At 38.2% G+C, this 27,940-nt stretch overlaps 1 protein-coding gene and 1 long non-coding RNA gene across 2 annotated transcripts in view; both read left to right on the top strand.

The window, feature by feature from the left end:
* The window catches only part of LOC148085778 (uncharacterized), a 257,146-nt gene that overhangs the window by 128,856 nt on the left and 100,350 nt on the right, over window positions 1-27,940 (top strand). The window lies entirely within an intron of this gene.
* The window catches only part of naaladl2 (N-acetylated alpha-linked acidic dipeptidase like 2), a 250,632-nt gene that overhangs the window by 174,095 nt on the left and 48,597 nt on the right, over window positions 1-27,940 (top strand). The window contains exon 13 of the mRNA XM_087783862.1: window positions 18,527-18,673. Coding sequence (XP_087639988.1) covers window positions 18,527-18,673 — 147 coding nt within the window. The remainder of the gene's footprint in view (window positions 1-18,526; window positions 18,674-27,940) is intronic.

Genomic DNA, 27,940 nt, shown 5'->3' with positions numbered 1-27,940 from the left:
TGGGTCAGGTGGTGACAAAAGACCTCCTGCTGATGCAAACACACAGGCCTTCTAAATAATTGCCCACTTCTAATACTAGGTCAACTAATGTGTTGATTTGAGTGCCTTTTAAATGGATTGTGGACCTCTATTGTACTCATCAGTATGTTTACAGCTTTATAACGTAAGAACCTCAAAGCATCATCATGATCTTGGAGAGGAAGACTCGGTCAGGAGAGTTGAGTTTTCACAGCAGTGGCGCTTTAAATTTCTGAAATCAATTTAGCGCCTAAAAATGTTCTTTATTAGTTATTAGTAAAGAAAATACTGTCACTGCAAGTAGATGACGTTATCTTTTCTCACCTTGACTCAGAGACAACACAAGGGTTCATGCATTTGTAAAACTTATATTAACAGTAAAATGTCATTGTGTTTCACTTCTTCTTTACATTAATATATGTATTTTTCTCTACCATTGATCAACGAAGAGCATGCTGGGAATATGCAGTGTCGCACACACAGTTCTTTTCTTCAGGGTCTTGTGTGTGTATATGATATAATGATCATCATTCCTGCAACCCGTGTAGAAGATACAAGGTAGCAAGTTTCATAAAAGCAAGAACAAGAACAAAGCACAAATAAGAGTAACAAAGTGAAAAGAGATAACAAAGTGCAAATATAAAGAGCATAGAATAATATCATAATATTTGACATTTGATCTCATCTCACATTTAACTGAAACTTCACATTATTTTTAAAGACAATAGAAGTTTGTTTAGTTATATTAATCTTTTTTATTCAAACATATTTTAGAATCAGAATAAAGGTTCCTGTTGTAAATTAGAGTGTCCTCCATGTTAGTCAAGAAAGCAAAAGCTAAAAATAAGGTCAATTTTAAAACCAAAAATAACGGTCACTTGAATTGGTTCTTTATGTTATGTATCATGACAGGATTTGCTTGCTCTGTTGCCCTATTTATCTTTTATCAACACAAATACATACTTTTACTCCTTTCTGAATAAGCGACTGTTTTTGGCAATTTCTACCTATTGATGTTGTTGACTCCATCTTTCTTGCTTGTTTCATCGGTTTGAAATGTGTCTTCTCGTTAAGACTATTTTAACAGTTTATTTTAGTGTCCAAACAAGAAGGAGCTGTCTTGCCTGCAGTAAGTACAGAATTCTGACCTGCTCTAGTAGAAGAACTCACATTTCCTCATCCTTAAAACTCTGCATTGCCTGCCAGTTTATTTCAGGATCAATTTTTAAATACTAGTTCTTACTTTCAGATCTATTCATGGTCAGACTCCTCCTTACATCAGTGATCTGATCCAGCCTTACACCCCAGCTCGGGCTCTTAGGTCTGTTGATCAGAATCTACTGATAGTTCCTGAACACGGTTCAGGACCAGAGGAGATCAGTACTTCCAGACTGTTGCTCCTAAGCTTTGGAACGATCTTCCTCTCGCTCTGTGTTTGATGATCTACTGACTCCGTCAAGAAACATCTTAACATATTTTTATTTGTGCTTTTTCCCAATTTTATGGAACTCCTGTGTTTGTCTTATGTCTTGGCCTTTTTAAGTATATATTTTAACTGTGTTTTGTTTTTGATTGTTATTGTGCTTTGTGACCCTGGTCTAGAAAGGTGTTTTACAAAAACCTTCATTTACTTATTTACTTATGGCTTCACTGTTTCCTATTACAATATGGATATATAAGTAAACAATTTTATATATGAATGTTTTTTTTTTTTGTTAATTTGTTTATTTTAGCTTGTGTAGTACTTGGTTAGAAATATAAATATCTACTCCCATTTATTAGATCATGTTTACTTACAAAATAACCTTCATTATATCATGAACCTTTGCTCAACATATTTAAAACATCAGCCTGGTTTGGTTGTTATTTTTATTTTATTTTTCAAATTTCTAAATACAGCTCCTTCGCCAGAACACAAGTTTCTTTTAATCAATATTATATTTGTAATGGGCAGAAGAGTTGGCAAGGCTGTGAGAGCAGGGGACGGATGAACACCATCAGTTGTTGTGCAACAAAGGAGACCCACTGAGTTGAAACATTTTCCTGGACACCTGCAGGAACCACACTGTCCTTATAAAAGTGCCTTGGACAAGAAAAACATATTTTCTCTGCTTTTATTGGATATGGATCCTTTGCCACACTGAGTGGACACACTGAGAAGCAAAAACCTCATTATCACCTTCTTCAGACTCGACTCTCACACATCACGCTGCTGCTTATGGTCCTAGTCTGTTGCTCCTGTACGGGAAGAGGTGGCTGGAAGCCTTGTATTTGTTTTTCCTCTGCCCTCTTTACACGCCTGGAGAATCTAAAAATACATTTAAGGGCTTGAAACAGTTTTTTGAGTTGCCACTCAAGTACAGTAAGGATGTCATGGGGTGCGCCATCTAGTGATGTTCTAGTGAAGCTTTATCTATTTTAAACCTCATAATTAAGCCAACATCAGTCGGACGGTTTGGACACAGGGCCAGGAGGTTAGTCACTTAAGGTCACCAACCCGTGCTCTTGGGACACAGACAGAAGATAAATTAATTATATTAACTATATTTTCTCTAAAACAACATTAACCTGTTGCACTTTTCACATTTCAGTCGAGATGACTAGAACAAAAAAGCGTGTAGACATGAATGATCAGTCAAACGCAATCTCTTAAAGAGCAACTAATGTGTTGATTTAAGTGTTTCATAAATTGATCTGTGGTACTCATCATCACAGCAAGAAGGTTGCTAGTTCGCTTCCAGGCCAACTTGTGACCTTTCTATGTGGAGTTTGTATGTTCTCCCCATGTTGCCTGGGTTTGCACTCCTGTTTCCTCCCACAATCCAAAAACATACAGAGGTTGATTGGGAATTTGGGGAAATTGTCCATAGGTATGAGTGTGTGTGTGTGTCTTTGTGTGCCCAGCGACAGACTGGCATCCCGTCCAGGGTGTCCCCCCTCTCTCGCCCGATGAAACTGGGATAGGCTCCAGCCCCTCTGTATCTCCCAAAAGGGAATAAGCGGCATGGAAAATGAATGACTGAGTATGTGTCTTTTTGTATAAAATAAAACAAAATCTTCTCTTTCTGGAGATGAAATCTTGTTTACCATAACCACGGCCACTCTTCTGGGTTTTGAAACGTGAGTAAGTCAGGGGAGTTGGGTTTTGACATTAGTTGCCCTTTTATGAGGCCATATAGTTGCAGATAAGCTCTTGATGAGTAAATGTTATGTTGAGAAGTGTGTTTTTATGCAGCGAACATTCCTGAAACGGTCGTACGATTACATTTCCACTGTTTTCCGGAGAAATAAAGGTTGGGTAGTTGATGCCGGGTTCATCAGTTTAGTGACAAATTTAGTATAGTTTTAAAGCTTCTTATAAAAGGAAGCTTGTTTTTTTTAAACATGTTTTTATTTCCTTTCAATAAAAAAACACTTTGGTGTAACAAACCTCCATTTGCAACTTAAAAAATAACTTTTTGGCCTCTTATTGGCCAGACTGGACTCTCCAGACTCGCCTGTAATCCTGGAATTTTCAGAGGGTTGGAGCCTCGGGAGTTTTGATTTGATGTGATTTTAGATCATTTCTGCCAAAAAAAAATTAAGTCACATTCGTGATAGTATAGCAATGTAATGGATAGCTCTCGAGCTTCGTGCCGCGACATCTGGTCTGGTCTCACCCCACTTCTACTGAAGCTGTAGAGCAGGAAAAAACTGAGATAATCCTTTAATAATCGGTTCTGATTGAGCAGATGCATCAGAACACCACGAGGTAACGTGATGCCATCAGAAGATAATAAATCTACTACTCATTTGAACCTCACATTCAACTGTTAAAAAAAAATTAAACGCATACAAATGTAAAGAAGAAGTGAAACACAATTACATTTTACTATAAACATTTTTACAAATGTGTTCATGGTCAAGGTGACCCTGAAGCCTGAAAAGAAATGTGTTCGTGGTATACCTTGTGTTGTCTCTAACTTCCAGAAATACATATGCAGTGGTGGAGCCCTGAGATAACACAAGGGTTAAATAGAAAAAAATAACAAAAATGACACAAGGCCTTTTTATATTTGATTGTACTAATGTAAAATAACAACATTTGTATCCTTAAATGTTTTTGTATTCTTTTTTTTTTAAAGGAATAGTAGAGGGTTTCTTTAAAAAAGGACTAACCGTGAGTTAAACTGATGCACAAGCTAACCTTATACCAATAAAAATTATTACAGGCTTATTTATAGAGTTCCACTTAGGTGCCTTTTGTCATGAAAGGAGCTGCGTCAGCTCAGCAGAAGTTTGAAACCCTTGTAGCTGCTCCACTGAGAAGACAGGATTACCCGCCCGTGCTGAAGAATCCCTCATCTTTGTTTACTTGCCTCTTGTTGTCATTTGGGTGGAAGCAGGGTCTCACACGCTCTCAATTGATCTATTCATCATCTCAATAGTCTTTGAGGCGCCTCAGGTACGTTCTGCTCGCCCACAAGTTAAGAAACCATTCCAAGCCCGTCATTAATCATGTTTGTACCGGCCATAATACTTCCTACTTATCTTAGTTTGGCGGGAACTGTCGTCCAGATCACAACGTTGCTCTGATGGTTTTGAAACGGGAGCTTTGGAACCAATTATAATGCAAGCAGATATTTCTTGAGGAGGATATTTTTAACGGGAGCACAGGAGAAGGCCACAAACAAACAAGAACAAATTGAGTATTGTTTAATTGGATTCTTTGGATTCATGTGTGGGGAACTAATGGTCACAGGAGAAGAGGAGCCCACGCACACACGGTTATGAGCAAGAACAACACTGCAATGTAAACCAGAAGAAGCTTTCGGAAGTTGGGTGTTATAAATCCAAATACATGGGTTTACCTGGAAGTAACATATAATTGACCAAAGTATGAAACTGAGTTGAGGTTTGTAGTAAAAGTCTGATTCAACCAGTGAGTGTTTCACTGGTTCTCTCAAATAAACACAAAACGAGAATTTTCCACAAATAGAACCCCTAAATGTTACTTTATGGAGCCATAGGTGTGAATGAGATACATTAAAAAAAATATATATGTACATGTCTTCCATGCTTCTTCTAGTCAGAAAATGTTAGGTGTATGGAATTGGCTACAAAAATTGAGATATAGTCTTCTTTCAGGCAGTATGAGTTACCCAGAAAACTGTTTTTTACTGTCAATTAAGCATACTTCAACAACATGTGGACAGATTATTATTATTATTCTAGTAACATGTGTCCTTTCTGCTTGTTATAGCCTTGTTATAGGGAAACTATTGTGTTGATTTAAGTGTGTCTTAAATAAATGTTGGACCTCTATTGTACTTATCATTATGTGTCTGTTTGTACAAAACTCTCTTTTAATTAACATATTTACAAAACTGTTAAGCCCCACTCACTAAAAGTGCTTATATTTTATGGAATTTTGTTTACCATACACGCTCTACTGTGATTGGTGAAGTATTGAGGTTGTTCACCCTGCGTCATCAATGCCGAAAGTCTCCAACTCCAAGGGACTTGTTGTATAAACAAAGCTGGGACCGATTACAGCTGGCTGGAGGAGGAGTTTAGTCCATTATCATGTCATGATGGACTCGTAACTTCTCCCCTGTCTGGGATTTAAGACAGGGGAGAACTTCATAAATTATTAACTTCAAAAAAATGGTCACGATGAGATACTTATTGCATCTTGGAGAGGAAGACTTCAACATGTCAAAGGCGTTTGGTTTGGACACTAGTTAGCGCTCGATAAATTTTAATTACTTACTTAGTTACTGACTTACTTACTTACTTACTACTAATCCCTAAACTAAGAGCTGCCTTCTTTGCACAGCTCACTCGTATAAAAAAATCCTAAAGTATGAAACGAAAGGTTAATTAGCGAAAACCTGCAAATTGAGCACTCTCGGGTTTATAGAATCATAAACTGTATTTTATTCTCTTCACTTCCCGTAGACCACTTCCATTATTAACAACCCTGACTTCCTGTGAAGATCAAATCAGAGTTTCTATTCATACATCAGCACATTCAGTCTTATCGAGTTGTTGATAAGACGGTTGTTAAACATCAACAAGCATCTGCATCATTGACTGATTATACCGAAGGTGTTTTTTAAAGGGTTCCTGAAGACAAAAGCACTCCCAGAATGCTAAAATACTGCGATAGAGAAGTCAACAGCTCATGTAACTTCTTGACGATGCACCACTGGTGATTATTTCCATCAATGAAAAAGCTTAGAATAGCTGATACAATAGAGTTGATACAAAGAGGGCTTCCTGAGACTGTTTTGCTGGTGTAGAACTGAACTAGAAATGTTCCTCTTGTATCCAACAAAAGAACCGTAAAATAAATGCTCAATACCTTTGAATGGTATAGTGAGTTATGGAAGACACAATGTTCTCTTGCCTGTTTTTATTTTGTTTCAAGCAACCACTGAAATGACACAAACTCTAATCTTGTCCAACATTGCTACCACTTTTCTCTCCAAAAAACCTCTGTAGTTTTATTTATCGTTGGCGATTCAGTGACAGGCTTTGACTTTGTTTCTCTAATGCTTCAAGTCTATGTGAACTCACATAATGTGCTCGTCTAGTTTTCTGTTTTGTTTTTTTGTATATTTTTGTGTTTTTCATTGCCAACTGATTCTCTCATTTGTTTACTTTTTGCTTTGGAACTCTTCATCGTTTGGTTTTAGGAATATAGTGAGATGTGTTCACTGACACTATTTAAAACGATGCTGTCATCAGTGGTATATATTGTATTATATTGTAAGAATAATTTCTTTTAGGTAAAAAACTGTACAGATTACAATTTTTATTCAGTGAAAATCTAATATTATAATAGGACTCTGCACCACAGGGATTCCAATGGGCTTTGGGGGTATGTCTCCTTGTTCAAGGAGTTTCCAGATGTAAGTCCTCGAGGATTAAACATTGGTTCCCTGGTTAGAAAAAGAAAATTGGCAAGGCTGTTGTCCAAACCCTCTGAGATCATAAAACAATATGTCATTATTTTCATGTAGCAGTGTATCAGTCCAGGAGGATTTAAGTCCGACCGTGGTTTGTGTTCCCTGACGGACCATAAAACAGATTGTGGACTGGTGCCTGGAGAGGTGCCAGGTTTACCTCCAAGGCACTGACAAGGTCCACCTTGAACAGAACCAAACCAATACCTTTGAATCTCAAGTGGCAGTATTGAAGTGCAGGTTATCCTTGTGGCAGACTTGTGGGATGAGTGATATTCGGAACATAATGCATGAATCTATCGCAAAAGTGACATGATTTCACGTTGTTAATTCATCAGTTTCATATTGTAAATAATAGGATTGTTGTGTGAATAGATTGTTACAGAAGATATAGAGTGTTGTGGTACATTTATCCACCAAAAACTGTTATTAGCACTGTTAGCGACGAGCTAGACAGGCAAGTATTGTGAAGGAACGTCCCTGCTTGAGATCTTGGCTCCTGAAAGGGTTTGAGGGATGTCATTGACTGCCCATTACGTCACATTTAAAAGTGTGTCTATAGTAAGAACATTGATAGTTTTAATGTGAGAGAAAGAGTTTAGTGAAGTGAGTACAAGTGGCTAAAGTAACGAGGATGAAGACTTATATCGTCTTCAATTTGGGGTGGCCGGTGATCCTCAGATTAAGTAATGCAGTGATATAGAAGGCGTAATAGAAGGTACACCTTAATCTTCCTATTCAATCAGGTATTGAAGTCCTGGTCTACATCTTCTGGATTGAAGGATGCGTCAAATGGCATAAGCCGGTTGGTCTTCAAACATCTGTGGAGGTGGAGGGAAGTCAACCACGCAACCTAATAAACATGTCTTACAAGCATTTTTCCTTGGCAGATAATTGAGTTAGGGGAATAAAGAGGGCAAACTTAATAAAGCGACCCACCACTGTGAAAAAGACCGTGTTAGGAAAGCACAAGGATCCCTAGACATCTCGCTCCAACCCCCAGGTCAGCAGCATCCACTTGAACCACAAACTGAGCTGTAGTTCCTTTAAGCAAACGATAAAATTATGCAAAACCTAAAAGTCTCGGCCTCTGGCTATTATTGACTGGAGAAAACCCTGTTCTTTCCTCTGATGGTGACTAAATATAAGGGTTTAAAAAAAGGTTCTCAGAAGCCAGTGCAAGGTCAGAGACACTTGTCCCTCTTTTAAAAAAAAGGATTCTGCCCCAAGTGGAGCCAAGTATGATGCCGGCCTATTATTGTTTTTTGTTTATTTATAAAGAAAATAACATTTTCTGTCTCATTTTTTTGCACATACTCATGACCATAATTTTAAGTAGCTGAATTGGTCCTTTCTTATCTAGGGATAAAGGAAAAAGTTATATGTGGATATTCCGGTCATGACATTGCAGGTTGGTTAAAAGAAGGAAATTGATAATTCACCAGCAAAATGTGAAAGTCTGCCTGGCTCATCTCGAACAAGCCCAGAGATTTGGAGGGAAAAGAAGAGTTGAAGGAGCTTTGCTGGTGTTAGAAATCCTGGTATTGCCTTTGGGGCAAGATGTTGAAGTGTAAGTGGATCCATGTCAGAGCATCCACTACAATTACACCAATTCTGGGCATGTACGGGTATGATGATGGCCACAGATGTAAACACTTAACTTCACAATCTGATACACGACTCATACCCACTACCAACTTGTACAGTTTTGACAACAGCTCGCTCACCACCTCCAGTCATGAGTATGGTAAGGTAAAACTTTATTGATCCCTCAAATGCTGCTTTGTTTATTCAAGGAGTCCCTAGAGGTGGAGTCCTACAGGATTGGTGACGCGTGGTGACGCAACGTTTATGCTTGACCAATCAAAGCAGAGTGGGTGTGGTTATGATAAACAAGATTTCATCTCCAGAAAGATTGTGCACTTTTAGTGGGCGGGGCTTAAGATCATTTTCTAACGTAAGAAAAGAGAGTTTAGTACAAACAGCCTGGTCCTGCGGCGATGTTCTTGAAAGACTTTAGTGACTTCTTATCTTCCATTATTCAAATGGAATCTGTCCTTGTTCTTAGAGACTTTAATCTTCATGTTGATGACGTCACATCTTGTTCTGCTAAAGGACTTTTAACTTTAACAGAAGCCTTTAATTTTGAGCAACATGTTTCTGAACCCACTCATCAAAAGGCCACATTTTAGACTTAGTTTTTACCCTTGGCCTGGACATTTCTAATGTATCTGTACATGATGTCCATCTGAGTGATCATTCTCTTGTATTGTTTAACCTGGACTTCATCCCTGAACCTTAGCCTTTGAAAGTTAGGTCTCAGCCGATACTGCAGACAGTTTTGCTATGTTTGACCGTCTTTCCTTTGATGACTGCCCAGACGTGGACAGTTTGATTCACTGTTTCACTGATCATTGTGTTGAAATACTGTATCAAGTGGCACCTGTTAAATCGAACTTGAAAATTCAGAAAAAACGGTGCCCTTGGACAAATGAAGATCTCCTGAGTCTGAAGAGACTTTGTCGAAAGACTGAGCGTCTCTGGAAGTCCACTAAACTTGAGGTGCATAGACTTCACCTCAGGGATCTGATGACTTCTTACAATGAGATGGTAGAAACTGCTAGATCTGATTACATCAGAAAACTGGTAGCAGCAAATAGGAAAAACCCCAAAGTTTTGTTTGACACGATTAATTCTCTTGTGTCTCCTGCTCCTCAAATCACGCCTGTCTTCTGTGAAGCTGACAGCAATGCATTGTTGAGATTTTTCATTGACAAAATTAAATTGATCAAAGAGAAACTCTCTCCCCCTTTGTTTGGAACCCCTACTGTCTCTAAGCCCCTCTCCTCCTCTTGGTCCTCCTTCACTACTGTATCTTTGGGTGATATTTCGGCACTAGTGAACAAGATGAAACCCTCCTCTTGCTCAGATGACGTCCTTCCTTGTAGGCTTTTTATCAAAGTATTTGATGTAATTGGCCCCTGGGTTACCAATATGGTGAACCTCTCCCTTTCCACAGGGGTTTATCCCAATGCATTTAAACATGCCATTTTGGAGCCTCTGCTCAAAAAACCAGGCTTAGACCCAACTGACCTCAGTAATTTCAGGCCTATTTCTAAGCTCCCTTTCTTGACCAAGATCTTGGAGAAGGTGGTGTCTGAGCAGCTGTCTTTGTTCCTGGATCAGAGCGACATCGATGAGAAGTTTCAGTCTGGCTTCCGTAAACATCACTCTACGGAGACAGCTTTATTGAAAGTGTCCAGTGACATCATGATGTCGGCTGACTCTGGTAAATTCACTGTTCTGGTTCTCTTGTATCTGTCTTCAGCCTTTGACACAGTTGATCACCAGATCCTGCTGAGAAGACTGAGGGATGAAGTGGGACTGTCTGGGTCTGTGTTAGAATGGTTCTCTCTATCTTACCTTTCTGGGTGCAGTTTTAGTGTATCTGCCAATCAAATGAGGTCTGAATCGGCAGATCTGTTGTGTGGAGTCCCTCAAGGTTCTGTTCTGGGTCCTTTATTGTTTTTGCTGTACTTGATTCCCCTCGGTAAAATCATTCAGAGATTTCCAGATGTTTCTTATCACATTTTTGCTGATGACATCCAGCTCTACTGCTCTTTTGATCCAACTGAGCCCCAGAGGCTGAACAGCTTAGTCAATTGTTTGCTAGAAATCAAACAATGGCTGAGTGAAAACACTTTACAGCTAAATGTGGACAAAACTGAAACTCTGGTGATTGCTCCTGATGATAAGATTCCAGGGTTGAGTCAGTACTTGGGTGACTTAGGTCAGTCTGTCAAACTCAGCCTGAGAAACCTGGGTGTTGTATTTGATAAAGACATGTCTCTTGTTCGACATTGCAGAAAACTGACCAGAAACTGTTTCCTTCAACTGAGAAAAATCTCTAAACTTAGGAAAATGTTGTCGGAACATGATCTGGAGCTTGTGATCCATGCGTTTGTTTCTTCTCGTCTGGACTATTGTAACAGTTAATTTTCATGTCTTAACAAGAAGGAGCTGTCTCGTCTGCAGTTGATTCAGAACTCTGCAGCGAGAATTCTGACCCGCTCAAGTAGAAGAACTCACATCTCTCCGGTCCTTAAAACTCTTTCAACTTTAAAATTCTGGTTCTTACTTTCAGAGCTATTCATGGTCAGGCTCCTCCTTACATCACTGATCTGATCCAGCCTTACACCCCAGCTCGGGCTCTGAGGTCTGTGGATCAGAATCTACTTATGGTTCCTCGCACACGGTTCAGGACCAGAGGAGAGAAATCTTTTCAGGCTGTTGCTCCTAAGCTTTGGAACGATCTTCCTCTCTCTTTGCGCTTGATGGAGTCTACTGACTCCTTTAAGAAACATCTTAAGACATTTCTATTTGTTCAGGCTTTTCCTTGAATTTCTCGAACTCCTGTGTTGTTCTCAGTATTATCTTGATCTTTAAAGTATGTACTTTTTTGAGTATTGTTTTGATTGTTTAAGCGCTTTGTGACCTTGGTCTCGAAAAGCGCTATATAAATAAATATTACTTACTTACTTACTTACATACTAATGATACAATGGAGGTCCAGAAGATTAGTTGCACTTAATGGCTGTATTTTCATGTTTTATATATATTTTGATATGATATAAACATTTTCAATTGTTTAAAAATAACTATTTAAATTTGAGATTTTTTTTTTTTAGGCATGTGGCTGTCTTGTGTCAAGTCAAAACTGCGTGAATAGATTTAATATGAGAAACAATCACCCGACAAGTCCTGACAAGTCAAAATGTTTCAAGGTATTAAGACAAAAATAACATAATCATGGTGACTAAAAACATAAATAGTTCTTGAATAAGCCATTATTCTTGATTTCAGAAACATTTTAAAGAAACACTTTCTTACCCTATAGGCAGATTTCTTTAATTAAAAACAAGTGATTCATAATATCCTAAAATTAAAACTTTTTCTGGACAATTTATCAGATGAAATCCTTTTTTAAAAAAAGCCCCTTGAGGGACCCCCCTCACCAGCCCAGCATTAAGCTCACCGCTGGACTTTATAATTACCTCCATCCTAAACCGACAGCTTTAACCTTTTTATTAAAAGGTGAAACGAGGATTTCTCCCTGATGTGGAGTCAAAACCGAACCTTTATCGATTTAAATGGAAGCAAAAACACAAACTTGAATCATGGACCCGGGAGCAGAAACACTGAGCTGATAAGTGGACACAGATGCAGGACTCTCATTCATCAGGGCTCTGAGGAAAGGTTAGAGTGCATCGTTGACAAAAGAACGTATGAATTAAAGATGGCGCGTCCTATATTCAGCTGGCTTAATAAACACCAGTTGTTTGTGACCTTTCCCTCCTACCTGAGAATGTATGGTATCAAGCTTTTAAGATGTTGAATGAACAGTCTATAAATTGAACTTACGCCACTAAGCTCTGATATAGAAGGACATCAGTGATTCTAAAACCTATAAATCATGTGAATGTTTCAGAAAAATTACAATTTTTTTATCCCCTTCCTCGACAAAAAGCAGTGGCTGGAACATTTCTATCATTCTTTTTAATCAAGTAAACAACTAAAACATGCTTTTCGCAAGAAAGGATCTTATATAGTTACACAGAGTCGCTGCGAGGGATGTCAAATATTTGCAGGCAGGGATTGAGTCGAAACCTCCTAGTTTGCCCTTTGAGAATTCCCCCCATAAATCCTCCACCACTTCAGCTCTTATTTTTACTGAATAAAAAAGGGGCCCTGCTCAAAATCTCTGGCTTATAATGATTTATTTATCAACTCCGTCCCCGAGGTGGGTGTTGTATTCTCGCTGTTGGGCAAGCCACTGTTCAATCCACCCCTCTTGTGATTGAGTGGATTTCAACATGCAACTCGTCGTGTTCCCAAAGATGAATGTTTTGTAAAGTCAGGAGCTGTGAGTGCGAGCCTCGTGGATGATCAGTGTCGGTAACTTTCTGTTCCTCGTTCCAAATCCATTTGTAATTCAAAGTGGACAACTTGTAGAATTTGATCTGGATCTTTCAGTCGTGACATCATCAGCGTGATGTTTTTTGCAGGCACTACAAAGGTTTTATTTTATTTTCCGGAAAAACACTAAACATAGCTCACAGGCCGTCCACGAATATGGGGAACAAACATTTTCTACATTTGTGTCTAAAAACAGGACGTTTAAAGACGACTAAGACATTTTTTTAAGCTTTTCAGAAAAGAATAAAAATAATCTAAGTAGGAAAATATTGTGTTATATTTTAAGATTTATTTTAAATCTTCCTGAAATTTCAGGCTGACATGGTCCAGTTTGGCTTTTCTTTTTTCACTTTAAATGGTATAAAAAAAATCTTTATTCAGTTTATTACACTGTTAGTAAAAGTTTCCCATTCTGATTCTGGTATTTGATTTTCAAAATAGTATTTGAAGGGTAGAGCCTATTATTTAATTATTAATTATTTAACTTATTTTAAAGTTACAATTTATATTCATGTTATTTTTTTAATTTCCTTGCCGTGACTTTTATAGAATTTTATGAATGTATTATAGTATCTGTAAAGTGCTAAATGTATCGAAATACACAAGTAAATATACTGTAAAACCATTGTATTAAATCTGGGTCAAGGTGACCCAAGGGAAATCATTTGTTTACTCGAGCCACCGGGTCGCCTTGACCCAGAGTCAACACAATGGTTAAGCTGAAGAGATTCAAACCAATTTCAATCTCAGTAGCAAAACAATGTATGACTAATGTCCACAGTAAATAAGTTATATTTTAAAATATGTTGTTATTGTTTTTTTCACTTTAAATGTTATACTGTATTTGTTTTTATTTTTTCTAGAATCGTATTTGTGGGACAGAGGCGACATTCATTTGAAAGTTAATTATTTTATTTTGTTGCTATTACTTTTATCTAGTTTTATGAATATATAATGGTTTCTGTAAAGTGCAAAAATGATCGATATTAAGTAAATATACCTAGTTTTAAGTCCAATGTGGGTTTAAAGTTGTCCTTCTTGAGATTAAATAACTTTTCAGGTTTAAATAAGTGATATTTATAACTGGTCCACTAGAATTAGGCTGTTAACAAAACTAATTTTCAGCATTTTAAGTGATTATGTATTTTATAATGTTTCAGCAATTTGTTATTAATCTTTTTTTTTATCAGAAAACTAGTATTTTGTTCTCCTTTCAGACTCTAAAGTGCTTATAAGTCGTGATGAAGCTTCATGAAGCTCAGTCTTTATTATTAGAGCTCAGTAGGAGGTCGCCTCGGTTTCAACATTATTCAAGGTTTCATTAGATAATGGATCAGAGAGCGCCATCTAGTGGGGTTAATAATATAAGGCACTGCTTCATGACGCTTCATTAGCCCATCACTGTGTATTTAACGATACAAGTAGACGAGTAAAACTGCATTGAGCGATGATTCCATGTGTTGATTGACTGGATGCTACAATTAAAATGTTTGGTTTCCCTGATCAATATTGTTGCATTCAAGTCAACGCCATCCTTTATTTTTACGGCCTCGTCATCGTCGGCCATGTTTACTCCAGGTGGCACATCTTTCCTTGAAAATGACTATGAAATGTTGGCGCCGGGGACGAACGATGTCGTTCCTGCGAACGTATTTCATGTAAATTGTCAGGATCGTTATGTCGTTCCAGGATCTTGTATTACAAGCACAATTAGTTTCCCCTCCAACAGATAGTCCTCCGGCAGCTCAAATTAAAATTGAATTACAATAACACGACAGATTTTGGGAATAAATAAAGGGCTGGCGATATGCCAGCTATAAAATCCACTGTAAATGCTTGATGTGAACATCAGCTGTACGCGAGACTTGTAATTTATCTGTTTTCACACGTAAAATCAGAGTTAAATGAGCGAGTTATAAATCAAGAGAATGAGTGTCTGACTTTATGTGCTGCTATCCAAGATGGTGCCGCAGCAGCCTTGGCTTCTTATTGAAATACTATTCTGTCTGCAGTATATTTAAATTACCAGACTTGCGCTATTGTACAGTGTGGCTGTGGCAGCGTCCATGAATCTGCATAATCGTGAGGAGAAGCAGACTCTGAGGATATTTATGTGACTGCTCCTTTCATCACACTTTCATATCACAACCACGGAACAGAGAGGACGGGGACTGGTTGAGAACAGCAGTTTTTCTTTGGATTTATCTTGCCGCAGGGAGGGTCTCTTAATGAATAAAAAGATAGATTGAACGGTAATACTTGGGAAGAAAGTGAGAGACTTCTGAAACACCGTATTAAGCTCCTAACTAGCATGAATAATTACATTTCCGCTAACAACAGCTCTCCGTCACTCTTTGTCGACGCACCGCATGAAACATTTCTGCCGGATTTTTTTTTGAATAGGATTTCGAAGCCTTCATGAGGGAAATCTGACCTTGTTCTGTAGCGAAAACAACCAATAACATTCAATTGATGTTGTTTTTATTCTGAGTAGCACGGATCGTCCTTGAGCCCAGAGAACAACCACCAAATAAGTCATTTTATTTGTGTAATGAGTGCACACTAAAAACAAAAACTTATTTTGTGTAAGTTTTGAGCACCATTCGAAAAATGTAGAAGAGCAAAGTAAATGTGTTCTGTGAGACATGAATTAACAGGGGCTGGGATTGGAAAGAGCTGAGCCAGAGAGCTAAATATGAGGCCGGATATAACAAACAAATTAAGATGAAAATGTGCTATATCTAGATCAGTGGTCCCCAACTCAGGGCCCACTTTTAAGTCTCAAAAACCTTTGCGGCCCACCTCGGACCCCATAAATATGAAGACAATATAATCGTTGTCATTTCCTTGTCACATTTATAAGTACTCGCAGGAAAAGCAATATAATGAAAATAATATTTGAAAATGTTTAATATCCTTTTAAACTTAACGAGTTTTAACATTTAAAACATTATTATGTGTATTTTTATTTTTATATAATTAAATCCTTCCATCCACAAAACAACTATACCATTTTAGAAACTATTTTCCGGCCCACTTGCAATACCTTCACCCACAGTTTGGGAATCACTGATCTAAACTAGATTAGATAAACTTTATTGAGCCCTCCTTCGAGAAATTGTAGCATTACCAGCGACACCAAACATTAACTTTTGGCTTTGTCCTCTTATTTGTCTTGTTCCCTATTTGTGAGTTGTCTTTGAATGCAGCACGGTTGTTCCTCTCTTACGCACACAAATGTTATCTTCACAGCAGAGGTCCTCAAACTTTTTTTTTCCTATGAGGGTCTCATACCTTTTCCCTTCTCTGTCGGGGGGCGGGGTCAGTTTGTAGCAGACGATCGTAGGGATGCCTTCAAGAAAGCCACACATATCCAAAAAACCCTTGATGGGTTCTTCACCGAAAATAAATAATGAGATTACTTATTAAATAAATAATAACCAAAACCAAATATATTGAATGTTAGGCCCTAAAGGTTTGGTATCTTTCAAAGCAGACTTTCTTAGAGATAATAAAATGTAGCTAGGTGTAGATTATAACAACAAATAAAACATACAGTCTTGAGTTTTTATTTAGCTACTTGGTTTAACCCATACAAATGGATGACCCTTAATTGATGCCGTGGTTGACAAAGTTGTTGATCAGTAATTATTGTCTGTAAAGGTCTGTGTTAGGACAAAAGCACATGTTTTTTCTAACTTGGGTTTGAAAGGGACTTTGTCTGTTGCCATGAGCACTGGTGGTAACAGTCAACAGTTTATGCTAAGAACAGGAACATCCGATCCTTTTAACGAGCACTGATTTTCTTAAATACATTGGAGTTTATCCATCACTATAATTGAGTTTTTTAATTTTTAATTCTCAAAAATCGACAGTGGGATTTCAATAAAAAAAAAGTTGTCATTTTTGTAACGTCAGATCTGTGTCTAATTAATTTGCTAGGAGAGTTTTGATGCTCTGATGTTGTCACTTCTTTAACACGGAGATTCATTAAGTTTAATTTATTTATCGGAGCTCAGTGGTCGTTCAAAGTCATAGATCGCAGAGCAGCGATGGCCGGCTAATAGTTCTAAAAATCTCATGGTTCTTTTATCGTATATATAACTTTCGTCGTAATTGACACAAAGGAAAAATGTTGTTTATCTTTGCTCGTTGTTACTCTTTATCCCTCCCACTACTCCTTAACCCATATAAAGGACCACCTACTTTCAGAACACAAGCCCCAACAGGAAGTTGGTGAAATGAGTAAAGCGAATGAATAAAAAAGGGTTATATTCACAGATGGGGGATTGGCTGGCATCAAAACAGAAGTGAAGTAGTTTGGCAGCTAAAACCATCTAAATAATTGAATGCAGAAGAAGTGAGTCCCTCATTACTAACATGCAAAACCCACCATTAAATCTCGTAAAATATAGAAGTTTTGGAAAGGATTATTGTTGCCGAGTGCCGTTGATATTTTTAGTAAGCCGATTGTGTTGCAGAAATTGTTTGTGTTATTATTATCAAAGCTCCAGCTGAATGCTAAATTGCTACTTCTTTAAATATAAACGAAGATAATGAAGAATAAATTGATAAAAAGGTAACTGTAATTGGTTGTTTAACACAGATAAATCAGAAATGCAGAGCAGCAAGGTCTCTTGTTGTGAAAGATACTGCTGGTTTCTTTGAGCAAGAATTTAAAAGTATACAACATAATAATGAATGAAAACTGTGTCTTTGTGTGTGCTCCCTCGTATGTGGGTTGTCGTCGTCATCATCATTCGCTTATCTGGAGTCGGGTAATGGGGCGATATCGTCCAACTCTTCCCTTCTAATCAGATGCCTCACCTAGACTGAACCCCTTTCACTGCGGAGGAGAAGCTGTTCTACTCCCACCCTCTCCCGGATGTTCACACTTATCATCCTTTCTCTAATGAAGAGTCCATACACAATACTGTGGACTCCATTCCAACCTGTCTGACCATCTCCCTCCGAATTCTTCCCTCACTCGTGAACAAGACACCTAGGTTCTTTAAATCGGGAACAGGATCTCACTCCCATCCCAGACACCTAACCTTACTTAAAGTGTGTATATATGACTTTTTAATGACGTTGTCTGGTGTTCTTTGTGAGAATTATCCGTCTATGTCTTGATATTTTGGACGGCTATGAAAATAGGTTTTACTCCAACTAGTGTATGTAGCAACAAATATCCTCCTGTACTTTAGGATGATATGGCCTTCTTACTATAATCAATTCCATCCACCTTCAGCAGTTATCCGTCCTCAATCAGGTTTCCTATGCTGCACTGTCCAAGTCCACATTGGCAAATGGATTTGCTGATCTTTATTCCGTTGTCTTGCAGCAGTATTTAGTAACGATCTCTGTACCTAACTTGCTGAAAAGATCTTTCCTCTGCACAGCTTTAACACCAACTTGTGTTTCTTGTTTAACTCTGGAAACTTTTCTCGCCACCTTCTAGCTTGTTAGACCTTGTCCTGTCTCGGTGTGTCATAGTCAACAGATCATGGAATCATTGTTGTACAAGTTTTCAGTCTTCAAGGTTTCCTCTCGGTGTAAATTTCTGTCTTTCTCTCCCTCAGAGACAGTTGTTGAGCTGCATCCGAGGAGGTAACTGTCCTGGGCCCAGCGTCAGCACGCTACAGTCGCCTGGAGATAAGCTCTTTGTCGCCAATGTGATCGGGGTGCCCACCATGGAGTTTGCCTTTGAGCAAGCCAAAGCAGAAGAGGTACGTAATTGATGTCTGGTTAAACTTCTTAAACAAATGTGTTGATTGAATTGAAATGTCTCTTAAATATAAATTGTACTCACCAGTATGTGCCTGTTTGTACAAAACACTCTCTTTTCATTTAAATATTTACTTAAAACTTTAAATGTGCTGAAGCGCCGCCCACTGAAAACACTTTGTTTTTCTGGAGATTAACTGTTGTTTATCATCACCACACCCACTCTACTGTAGTCAAATATTGAGTTTTGTCACCGCACATCATCAATCCTAGAACTCTCCACCTCCAAGGGACTTGTTGTATAAACAAAGCAGGGTGTGATTACACCTGGCTGGAGGAGTGAAGACCATTATAATGTCATAATGGATGCTCTTGTAACCTCTCATTCGCCTAGATTTCAGACAAGGGAAACTTTATAAAGTAAGAACTTAAAAACATGGTCATGATGAGGGATTTACTGAAATTTAATTGAATTGTCTTTATTGTCCTTGTACCAGTACAACAACATTGGCAGTACAATCCCTTAAAGTGCAGAAATGATTTAACATTCAAAGCATAAAAAAAGAATAGGCTAGACCTTGAAAAGACGCATTTAAAACAAGCTTACACACACTGCATCTTGGAGAGAAAAACATTTGTAACATGTGAGTGAGTCAGGAGAGTTCGGTTTTCATTTTAGTTTTTGTTTTTTTTATGTTTTCTAGAAATTACGGTAAGGTTATATTTAGTTCAGTTACCTCTAACCCGGAACTCTTTAGTTAAAGTTTGTTACCCAGCCAGAATTGTTACGTATGACATAACGTGTTACATGTTCTTCAGTGTAGATGTGGCATTTCTCAGACTTGTTATAATAGAAGTGATTATCCGAGTCAATTCCTTCATTCTGGTCAGATAAGGTATGTATCACATGTTGATTTATAATAAGCTCCACACTATTCTGCTCCGCAATCCTTTCAGATAAGCCCATCATATTTTCAGTCCGTGTAAAAACCATTGTACTTTGCTGTACTGTAGTAATGGAGTGTTCGTACGCCATACCTTAGTCGTTGTATTTTTTCCAAATCTTCCTCATTCCTGATCTGGATTATTATTCTGCTGATGCTCCATTCGTTCTGATGTAGATCCTGCAGTTTGCCGTCCAGGTGTGCTGTATCTTGCCTCCCTTTTCCGTTTGCGAGCTTTCCTGGTGATGTCTGTGTTTTTCTTGGTCAGGTTCTTATTGATATAAACATCAGGTCCTTTGAGCTTTCTGCCCTGTATAAGCAGTGTAGACTTGTATTTTCTGTTGGTGAATCTCAGCACAACAGCTATGGTAAGAGACTCTTTCTGGGTAAGAGGATACATACTTCAACGTTGTTGAAAGCCAGATCGATGCCTCTGCCATTCAGGAACTCGGACACCTGCATCTCCACAGATTTGATCTCAGAGTCATCAGCCTCTGTGGCTGCAGCTGCAGCTCTCGCCCAACTTGGAGGCTGGATTTTTAGTCCTGTCACATATACTTCGTGGAGTTTTCCCTCCTGGTCCAACTCCTCGACTCTGTACTCCAAAGTTTATATAAGCAGATCTTTCTTTGCGTTGTCCTTCTGGAGCTGTTTGATTTCAGCCATCGCCTTTTGAAGAGGCTCTTTCAAGTCTTTGAGTTCGTTTTTGAGTTTGTTTTTTCTTTGCCTTCAGCTCTTCTTTCATCGCCATCTGGGTTTCGTTCAATAATTCCCATTTTGACTCACTGTCAGAGCTCTTCTGTTTTTGGTTGGATTTAGGTTTTGCCATTTTTTTTCCTCACGCGCGATCACTCTGGTCTCAGATTAGCCTCAGCAGACTGCGAGCAGCGACCTTCACAGACGAGCTCCACACGCCGCTTCACTCGTGTGACTCAGGAGCTGTTTACCGAATTCAGGCACCAAAAAATGCCTTACACTGGAGGTGTGTCACTACTATACTGACGCATCTCTGGATGAGATCAGAAAAAAATGAGAATATTTTCCCTTTGAAGCGATTCTATGCGATTTGAATTTGAGCGACGCCGGTGGACTAAAGTGGTAGTGTTTAGTCCGACGGGAGACTACATTTCCCATGAGCACTCGCAAAAGTTGTTCTATTGTCTGAATGAAGAATGGATACCGATGAGGTAATGAATCAGATTGTGGATAATAAATTATGATATGCGTTATGACGGCTTTGTAAATAACATAACTATAACTTTGTTTTTGTACCGTAATTTGCCCCCCCACCACCTACACAACCAATGCGATATGTAGCATGTTCACACCATCCCCAAGAACTTTTACAGTGAAAATAAAAATCACACAAAACACCTCAAGCCACGGTTTATGAGTCATTCAACTAGTTTTAAGTGTCATCACAAGTTTAATGAAAATATTTTAGTACAAAAATATTAAGCTACCGGAACTACCCAGAGCTGCTTTAAAAGCATCTACTAATGAAAGTACGTAAGTAAGTAAGTAATGGTTATTTCTAAAAATGCCAAGTGAATTCAACCAAGTGAAAAAGCTTTTCCTTTTTTCTGTGATGGATTCTAAAAGCCTCTGAAGTACTGTGCTCTTCCCATTATAACCCATTTAATGAAATGCTTGAGAGGTTAATGAAAGTTACAACCATAGTGTAAAGATGTTTTTAATTTCAATTTCTCATCCTAAAAAAAACATGAATTCGCTCAACTTTTTCTAGCAGTTATCTGGGTCGAGTGAAAATAAACAAACTTTCTACCAAGGTGTCACTTAGTATTAAAGAGATAGTCCAATATATACAGATGTTCCTTAAAGTCAGTGCTGCCTCCAGCGTTTCTTAACTGGCTATTAACTGACAAAAACTCTGATGCGATTACATCACTTACGTAGAGTAGAATATTCCACTCCTATTTTTTTAAAGCTAAAAGTGGCATTCGATTCATGTGAATTAAAGAAAATCCCTGTGCAGGAAATTCTGGGATGGATTTTTACCCTGCATCGTTCTTTTTCCTGGTTAACTTCCACTCTTGTACATGTAAATCGATACGCCCGCAATCATCCACGCCAGCTAAGGCACTTGCATATGATCATGTGCATGAAATGATATGCATATCTCTTACCGACATGACTTGAGGTAATTTCATCTGCAACTTTGAAGATTGGCACGATGGCGGCTGCGATGCATGTGAATGAAGCGAGGGGCTGGTCGACACAGGCCATAATATGTAGATGAAAAAGTCCGATAAGATCAACAATCTTCGGGGAGATTACTCGTCTCTCCGGGAGGCGTGCTTGGGAAATCCAAAATATTAAACATGATTTGGTGTGAAATTTGCAGATGCATTAAAGCTATAAATGGAGTGGATACTCTCACTTAACCACTGATTTCATGTCTTCTTTCTGTCATTTCCGCGGAAATAAAGATGTGTTCCCTTCAGTCGTTAACGGCAAGTGAGTCTCGGCCGAGTCCGGGGAAATAATCACATTTCTTCACGAAACACCGTTTAAAAACAACATTATTATTTGTGATATTTGTATTCTCTGAGACGCCACCCTCCTCTGTGATGTTGTCAAGGTTATTTATTGCCTTCTTTTGCCCAAATGAAAACATTAAACCAAACGGTTTCGCTGCCCACGAAATACTCCACGTCTTTGAAGATAAAGAAACATCCACACACGGAGCACTGACAGGAAACATTCCCACAGGTTAGGAATATCAAACAGGGAATTTATCACACTGTGTTTTTGTTGTTTTTTTGTTTATATTTCCAACCGATCGCCTAGTAGTTCTACTTAAATACGAGGTGAATCACTTGCATATGAGACAATAATACTGGAATAAAGAAAACTTTGGGGATCTTCTTGCTAATGGATATGTGTAATAAACTTCAACAATTCATTAAAAAGCTTTGCTGCCACTTTTAAGGTAATATATGCAGCACGTATGAATTAACTGAGACCATTTGAATTGAGTTATAATGATTAGATGTAAATTACTGATCACATGGGTTTAATTTGCTTCCATTAAAGCAAGTATGTTTCCTCCTTTCAGATTTCTAGTCAAAGTTAGCGAATTTATTGGTCCGTCTTCTACTTTGACTAAAACTTTTTTCTACCTTTATTATTAGATTAGATAAGATAAACTTTATTGATCCATCTGTAGGTCTCCTTCGGGAAATTGTTTTTCCAGCATACAGAAACATAGACGATAGATTCATAAAACAAGAACAAAAACAAAGTGCAATAAAAAGAATGTGCAAGTTGACACAATCTAAAGATAAAGAACATAGATAAAAAAAAATTAAAAAACAAAGACAAAGGATACAACTGTCACCAGTGAGTCCTGCTTCATGCCAACCACAGAGCCAGCCTTTCTGATCAACCTGTTAGGGAACTGATCAATCTATTTATACTGGCCCTGCCCTCAGGATAGGGCAGATATTCAAGTCAAGGTTAAAAGGGCAATATCCGCTGCACTACATAGTTATAAAATTACCCCAAAATAGATTTTCCTGGAATCAGAAAAATAAATATTTTTGCGAGTGCAAATTTTTAAACGAACGCATGATGTCGATTTTTTTAGGGGGGGCCCACTGCATATGACAACCCAGACAAAAAATAACCCCCATCAAGCAAGCTTTCAGTATCAAAGTGTATGTATTTACTAATTAACATAAACTATACAATAATGGCATTTTTTTTTTTTTTTTTTTATTTGGACGCCTGCACCTCAATAAAGTAATCCTGTTGATCAGCATGTGCGCACGGATTCCCGGTACTGACCACGTTCCAAATCCTGTTAGATAAATTGAATCAACAAGCCAACAAGTGCACCCTCTTGTCCTCTTGTTTACAAGCCTAATAAAACGTTAACAAGGTTTTCAGTAAAGTTACTTATTCTACCAGCTCAGCATGATTCAGCTTCGCCTCCTCCAATTTCCATTTTGCATTATTGCTCGTGTAGTTGCACAGCATCGCTTATATTGTTCTTCTGTGTGATGATCTAGGCGGGTGTGACTTGCTTTCTTTTCTCATGCAAATGGGTCTAATGTGTTGACAAAAGTGTCTGTAATTATGCAAAATCAAGTGAAAGTATTGTCCCTTACGAGCTCAGGCGCGTTGTTAACCTAAAAGAAAATATCACGTTTACAACAGATTGAAATAATCTTCAAACAGCATTTTTTTTCCTTCTGTGTAATAAATCGATTTTGATGCCTGAACAACAGCTAAACAAGCTTTAACTGAACCCGTCCAGTCCGTGGCTGAGCTATTAATCTTCATTAGCCGCCGCTGTCCTCTCGGACTGACGTCCGGCTCAGAACCCTTCATCCCTGTGCTCCGACCTCTCCTCTTTGATACCAAATTAAATCTGCGCTCCAAGCCTCTCTTCTTCATTCTTCACAGCACCTATGGTCGTCCAAACACACACACACACACTCACTGAAAACCCTGGACAGCTGTTCAGTCCAATCAACTGCTTCAGCGAAGTTGATATCAGTTTCAATTACCTGAAGATGTTAAAGGATTTGCGGATTCCATAAAGGGTTCGAGAGCGATCGTGTTGTCCCTAATGCAATTAATAACGCTGGCTTAGACTCCATATTGTCACGTTGATGATATCAAGCCCAGGATTAATAAATATGTGAGAACAACACATATCCATAAAACTCCAATATACTCCAATGTAATCAACGTGACATTTATGATTAAAAAAACATTTTGTTTTGTTACCTCAACCATTAGCTTTTTCTTCTGGTGCTTTGGGAGATAACATGAACAAGTTCATTGATCATTTAGGAATCAATAAAATTATGTGAATCACATAATCACAGGTTTTTTGTGAAACTGAAAGGCGCAAGAATATATAACTTTCATTTCAGTGCTTCCAGGCTTTAAAGGGTGGTGGTAAAACAGTCTATAGTCTATAGAGATCTTTAGGGAAGAGTTAGAAAAGTCAAAAGGCTCCTTTTATAGCAAGAAAAGTGCAAAACAGATTATATTTATGAACATATATAGGAACAGTGTAATGAGACATTTCACAAGGAGAATTTTCCCAAAGGATCAATAGTATATCTAATATCCATCCATCCATCCATCCATCCATCCATCCATCCATCCATCCATCCTTCCATCCATCTACCCACCCACCCACCCACCCAACCAACCATCCATCCATCCTGCCACCTATCCACACAACCACCCAACCACCCATCCAACCACCTTTTGGAAATAGATGTACTAGATGTAGTGATGGGCTGATGAAGCTTCATGAAGACGTATTCATATTTCCTGACATGTAACTCAATGTCTCTGCCTCTAAAATCTAAAATTATACTTCTAAATCAAGGGGGGATCCTACTGAGGTCTAAGAATAGGAAGCTTCATGAAGCTTCATCAGCCGATCAATATTAGTAAAAGGAGAAAAGAACAACAACCAACAATCAGTATCAATCAGTCACATAGAGATGTTCAACCAAATAATAGAACAACTGAAAAAGTTATAAGGATATCACATTACTCACTTTATGTACCAAGTAGATTTTTTATTTATTTTCCTTTTATACTACTGTGCAGTCTGAAAAAATAGATAAAATAATATTTATATTAAAACAAAATAAAATAAAAAAAATAATTACAATCAATTATAAATTAAAAAAAACACCCAAAGAAAATATAGAAAATACCATTCAGGTGTCCAACTTTTTGACAAATACCACGACTGGACTGCCATTTAAGATGAATCCCCTCTGGTCGTTTATCTTCCTTCCCCAGTATTAAATGTTTCATTAGATCTTCAAATCTCTGTCTAATGGTTTTGGGTGAGTAACTTTCCATTTTATTTTAATTAGAAGTTTTGCCAGTAATGTTAACACTTTAAAATACATTTTGTTTAGGTGTTGCTGCTGCGACCAGACACCAGACTTTACTTTTTTATGCAGTGAAAATAAAACTGGCCATAAGTCGTACTTGTTTCTTTGCAACAAGATACAAGTCCCATTTTGTGTTGTTGATTTAGCTAGTTTGTGAGCTTGTTTTTTGAGTTGAGTAACACAAGAGAATGGCTGAAGCTTCGTGAAGCAGTGTACTTACTTTTCAGAGACCACTAGATGGCGGTCTCTGCTCTAATACATAAGGGCGCCACCTACTGAGCTGTTATAATTAGGACACTGCTTCATGAAGCAAGGTTGACCCATCACTAGGCATCAAATGAACAAGACAAGGCCAACATTTCTCTATTATTGAAACAATATATAATGAATAATTATTATTGTTTCTGTGCGGCCCGGTTTCAAATGGCCTTCAGGTTGGTTCAGTGGATTTGGATTTGGAACATGAAAACTAGTTTGAGTGCTGTTGTGCTGTCCTAGAGAACACTCAACTTTCCAATGTCAAATGCCAACCACATGGGTGATGAGATGATGCCAACAACGGTTTAGACTCGTGACCCTATTCTTAACTCATTTCCTGGAGCGAGACTGGCAGCGATGGCATACATTTACACACACAAACACACACACAACACGCAACTATTACTTCATGCTTGGCTAACTCCCTCAGATGTCCCCTTACTCTGTGGTTACATATGTGTGTACAGTCATCCTTAAGTCCCGGTTTGTGTTCTCATGCATTTCTAAAGGCATATCTCAGTCCATGTGCATATGCTGGCATGCTTGTTAGACTGTGTTTGCATACAGAATGTATGTTCCGTGTGTTCGTGTGACGTGTAAGTGGTCGCCTTTAGGTGGGTTTTATTGAGATTCACGTTTGTCATTTTCCATGAACAAAACGAGTGTAATGGGATCGTACAAGACTACGAGCATGCAAAATGCTCCTGTGCTGCCACTGAGCTTTACATTCAATCATCTTGTCATGTAGGAAACATGGAGTGACAGGAAACACATCTTTTATCGTGGATGCTCTCCTGCATGTGCAAGAGCTCCTGAATACCCACAGGAGAAGACGTGCGAACCCCAATCGTTGGTCGATGTAAATGAAAAAACAACAAGTGTACATTACAATGTGACATTGTCCTTTACATATAAGCACCACCAGGATGGCATTTTTACCATCATTTCCTGACTTAAAGAGATATTTTATGAAAGTCTTTGTGAAGGATGAGAACTGGAGACTAAACAAGACATTGAGCATTATAGATAGAACAGTAATGATTTGTTAAGGAGCCATTATAGCTCTCCAGCGGGTGATTTCAAGTGTTTCCAGAGGCTGTTCTCTAGTTAGAAGATTTCTCGTAGTAGTTCTCAATCACAGGTACTTATTTAAGAAAGGGTTGTAATGTTCAAGATAACTGTTCGGACGAGTGACTTAAAGTAAAGTAAAGCAATGCTCTAATGCGTGAGTTGGTGAAGCATAAACCGTTATTATGCTTGGAATTCTCTTTGAATTTAATGGAAATTATAATGGAGTTTTGTTTTTTTCTTCTATTGCTTCTATTAATGCTCCATTTATTTACCCAAATTCATTTTTTTTGTAGTGAAAGTCATCATATGCTGTACTCAAGAGAAATCTGGCCCTCTCTCTTTTTATGCTACGACTTAGTCATCGGTATGTTTTTATCTACAAGGCGTTTTTAGGTAAACGTTATTTGTCTTTGTATGTCTCAAAAATGTGCGTTAAGGTCTCAGGATATAGTGCTTATGACTGATCCTCGAGCTCGTGCAGAGAGTAAAACGGCTTTTAAGTCTTCATGGAATAAACTGCAGAAGCAGCTCAAGCTTCAGCATCTAGTAACTATTAACACATTTAAGTAAAGTAAAGTAATGTTTATTTGTAAAGCGCCTTTCTAGACCAGGGTCACAAAGCGCTTTAACAATCAAAAACAAATATATAATATATACTTTAAAAGGCCAAGACACATAAGACAAACACAGGAGTCCCAGAAAATCAGGGAAAAGCACAAATGAAAAAAAGTCTCAAGATGTTTCTTGAAGGAGTCAGTAGACTCCATCAAATAAAGAGAGAGAAGAAGATTGTTGCAAAGCTTAGGAGCAACAGCCTGGAAGGATTTCTCTCCTCTGGTCCTGAACCGTGTGCGAGGAACCATCAGTAGATCCTGATCCACAGACCTCAGAGCCCGAGTTGGGGTGTAAGGCTGGATCAGATCACTGATGGAAGGAGGAGCCTGACCATAAATAGATCTGAAAGTAAGAACCAGAATTTTAAAATTGATCCTGATAGAAACTGGCAGCCAGTGAAGAGTTTTAAGGATCAGGGAAATGTGAGTTCTTCTACTAGAGCGGCTCAGAAATCTCGAGTTCTGTATTAACTGTAGGCGAATTT

Source organism: Callionymus lyra, chromosome 2 (assembly GCF_982586985.1).
Source record: "Callionymus lyra chromosome 2, fCalLyr1.hap1.1, whole genome shotgun sequence".
Taxonomy (NCBI): domain Eukaryota; kingdom Metazoa; phylum Chordata; class Actinopteri; order Syngnathiformes; family Callionymidae; genus Callionymus; species Callionymus lyra.
This window is presented reverse-complemented; position numbering and strand designations above follow the sequence as displayed.